At 40.2% G+C, this 3,963-nt stretch overlaps 1 protein-coding gene across 1 annotated transcript in view; it reads left to right on the forward strand.

The window, feature by feature from the left end:
* LOC105982204 (acyl-coenzyme A synthetase ACSM4, mitochondrial) overlaps window positions 1-3,963 on the forward strand; it is a 35,112-nt gene that overhangs the window by 25,990 nt on the left and 5,159 nt on the right. The window contains exons 10-13 of the mRNA XM_013011738.1: window positions 1,741-1,821; window positions 1,950-2,051; window positions 2,725-2,852; window positions 2,954-3,053. Coding sequence (XP_012867192.1) covers window positions 1,741-1,821; window positions 1,950-2,051; window positions 2,725-2,852; window positions 2,954-3,053 — 411 coding nt within the window. The remainder of the gene's footprint in view (window positions 1-1,740; window positions 1,822-1,949; window positions 2,052-2,724; window positions 2,853-2,953; window positions 3,054-3,963) is intronic.

Raw genomic sequence — 3,963 nt, forward strand, 5'->3', positions numbered from 1 at the left:
AGAGAGAAAGAGAGAGAGAAAGAAAGAAAGAAAGAAAGAAAGAAAGAAAGGAAGGAAGGAAGGAAGGAAGGAAGGAAGGAAGGAAGGAAGGAAGGAAGAGAAAAAGAAAGTGCTAGGCACCAGTGGCTCACATTTATAATCCTAGCTACTCAAGAGGCTGAGAATCTCAGTTCTTTCTGAGCAGGAAAGTCTATGAGACTCTTATCTCTAATTAACCAGCAAAAGAGCCAGAAGTAGAGCTGTGGTTCAAGTGGTAGAGTGCCATCCTTGACCAAAACAGCTAAGGAACCAAACCCAGACATTGAGTTCAAGGCCCAAAGCCAGCATTTAAAAAAAAGTCAAGGGAGATCAATTCCAGAAGATACCAAAATTCTCAGATGCTCAGCTCCCTTATGGCATAGAACTTACATACAACCTTCAGACCTCCTGGATACATTACTGTTTTATCAGCACATATTATTTGCATAATGTGAGAGGTTTCACTGTGATATTTTACCCCTTTTATTACTTTTTCTTATCCCCTGCCCCATAACTGTTTTAAAAAAAAAGAAAAGTGAAATGCTTCCTGAATTTTCATGTCATCTTTGAGACTGATGCTAATCTTTCTGTATCATTCTAATTTGCTGTTTAGTTGCTATGCTGTTGGGTTTTTTTGTTTGTTTTTCTTTTTTTGGGGGGGGGTCCGGTCGTGGGGCCTGAACTCTGGGTCTGAGAGCTGTCCCTCAGCTCTTCAGCTCAAGGATAGCGCTCTACCACTTGAGCCATAGCGCTACTTCTGGCTTTTTTCTTTTTGCTTATGTGGTGCTGAGGAATCGAACCCAGGGCCTCAAGCATGCAAGGCAAGCGCTCTACCACTGAGCCACCTTCCCAGCCCTATGCTGTTGTTTAAAAAATACTGGCATATAATTCCAGAACACATTGAATACACGCACATTTTTCCCCTGAATATTTCTAATTTAGGGTTGGTTGAGTCCAAGGGTGTAGAACCCATACACATAGAGAGATGACTGTATCTGGGACCCCATCAGCCCCCCAAGATTGATAACAGAACCCCTGAAGTGCCCATTCATACTCAAAATTTTTATAGAATTTCCCAGAAATACCTTGCTTTCTTAGTAATTACCAAGACATGTAAATAGCCCAATCAGGTTTAGCAGAAGCAGAATTTTGTGGTTACTCAGTATCACTGCCTCTTCCCTTCACAAGAAAAATCTCAAAGGTGTGTTAGGGGTTGGTGAGATTCAGAACTGAGCGGTTCATCTTTCCACTATACTAAAAAAGGACCTCTGGCAGCCTCTGTGGGGACTTTATTCTGAAGTATACATAAAAAGAGTCTAAAAGAAGTAGTTTTCAAAGTGTGATCCTCAACCCAGCAGCATTGGCATCACCTGGGAATTTAGTAGAAATGTAAATTCTCAAATCTCCCAACAAATTCCTTGGATCGGAATAAGTCATTCTAATGCACACGAAGTTTATGAACTACTAAACCATAAAATAATATGCTTCAGAAGATGATCTTTCATATTGAGAATATGTAAAAAAAAAAAAAACCTGAATCTGAAGTTTCATGGTCAAGATATAAGCAAGCCACAGAAAATGAATTTCTGAGTTGGGGGTATAGCTCAGTCAGTGTAGAGTACATACCTCACATACATAAGGCCCTGAGTTCAATCCTTAGCACTGAAAAAGAGAAAGAAAATGAATTTCTGCATACTTATGTAAAACATGTCCTCTCTACAGGGAATAATTTGTGCCAATCAGAAAGGACAAGAAATTAAGCCAGGCTCCATGGGGAAAGGAGTATTACCCTATGATGTCCAGGTAGGTTGAGAAAACATCTAACTGGTTCAACAAAGAAGAATGTTTCAAATGTTTTAATGTTTTTTTATTCAATTAGTTTTCTCTTTCTGAAAAAAATGTAAGAACATAAATTATTTCTTTCATTTTAGATTATAGATGAAAATGGCAATATTTTACCATCTGGCACAGAAGGGGAAATTGCCCTCAGACTAAAGTCCACACGGCCCTTCTGTTTCTTCTCTGAATATGTGGTATGAAAAATGTAGAAAGGGCTAGTAACACTTCAATACAGACATAGATTCAAGGTTCATATCCACCATGTCTTGCTTTATAACAAATGAACAAAGGACAAATCCCACATCATTTTTATCAGCTGCAAAATCAGGAGAATATCATCTATCTCCTGAGAGTAAAGATTACATTCTACAAATAAGAATTTATGTAATGGTTGTCCTGCAAAAGGAAAAGTGGATCAGTTGGGGAGGAAGAGAATACAGGGTCCATAGAGGTCCATAGACCTTTATTGGTTATGTTTAAAAAACAACTATCTTTAAAAGACAATTTTTTGTCAAGTGCTGGTGGCTCACACCTGTAATCCTAGCTACTCAGGAGGCTGAGATCTGAGGATCATGGTTTGAATCCAGCCCTGGCAGGAAAGCCTGTGAGACTCTTATCTCCAATGAACTACCAAGAAAAGCCAGAAGTGCAGAGGTAGCTCAAGTAAAAGAGCCCTCCCCTTGAGCAAAAGAGCTCAAGGACAGTGCCCAGACCCTGAGTTCAAACCCCAGGACCGGCATACTCACACAAAAGAAAGATAATTTCTATTTAAAGTAGGAGGAATAATATGCTAGTCACTTAATGGGTGTCCCACACTGACCTCTAGTCTGTTCAAATGAATCTCCAAATGTCATCTTTGATTCCTAGGATAATCCAGAAAAAACTGCTGCCACCATGAGAGGAGATTTCTATGTCACTGGAGACCGAGGAGTGATGGACAGTGATGGCTATTTTTGGTTTGTTGGAAGAGCTGATGATGTCATTATATCCTCTGGGTTTGTACATTCTTCCACTCTTAGAAAGAAAGAGCAGGTTTCAGAACAGGTGATCTCCTACCTGGGGATTGTGATGATCACAAACTCCTTTTCCTCTGCAGGTACCGCATCGGACCCTTTGAAGTGGAGAGTGCATTGATTGAGCACCCAGCAGTTGTGGAATCAGCTGTTGTCAGTAGTCCAGATCCAATCCGAGGAGAGGTACAATGAATATTTTTAACTAAGGCAGCAATTTCACATTTTCAAGTTGTGTCCTTATTTTACTACAGCAAAAATTAAGGCACACATGTAACACAAATGTATCCCAGGAAATCAATACAAGAAGATGAGGATTGTTTTGGTTGGATAGCAAGTAACAGAACTCAACTCAAACTGACTTGTTATAAAATAATTTTGGGCCAGGCGCCAGTGGCTCACGCCTGTAATCGAAGCTACTCAGGAGGCTGAGATCTGAGAATCGCAGTTCAAAGCCAGCCTGGGCAGGAAAGACCATGAGACTCCTATCTCCAATAAACCACTAGAAAACTGGAAGTGGTGCTGTAGCTCAAGTGGTAGAGCGCTTGCCTTGAGCTGAAGAGCGGAGGGACAGCACCCAGGCCCAGAGTTCAGGTCCCATGACCAGACCCCCCCCCCAAAAAAAAAAAAAGAATCTCTCACATTTATCTGCCAGGGCTCACTTGAAACCATGGTCAGATCTCAGCCTCCTGAGTAGTTAGGATTACAGGCATGAGCCACTGGCATCCAGCTGTATTGTTGTACTTCCGTTTAGAGCAAATCTTGTAAAATATCTGAAGCTTGGATTTTTTAAATTATTTGTTATTCAAGAGTAATTAAATGAAATTTTATCTTTCCTTTTTAAAACCATGCACATAATTTTTAAAATGTAATTTGACATTTTATGACTTGTGTGGTATAAACATTGGTAAAAGGAAGAAAACAACATACAATACCAATCTTTACAGAAAACATTTATCTTAGTTTTTAAAAATAATGGGCTGGGAAGGTGGCTCAGTGGTTAGAGCGCTTGCCTTGCATGCATGAGGCCCTGGGTTCAATTCCTCAGCACCACATAAGCAAAAAGAAAAAAGCTGGAAGTGGTGCTGTGGCTCAA

The sequence above is a fragment of the Dipodomys ordii genome, unplaced genomic scaffold, assembly GCF_000151885.1.
Source record: "Dipodomys ordii isolate 6190 unplaced genomic scaffold, Dord_2.0 Scaffold14, whole genome shotgun sequence".
NCBI classification, from domain to species: domain Eukaryota; kingdom Metazoa; phylum Chordata; class Mammalia; order Rodentia; family Heteromyidae; genus Dipodomys; species Dipodomys ordii.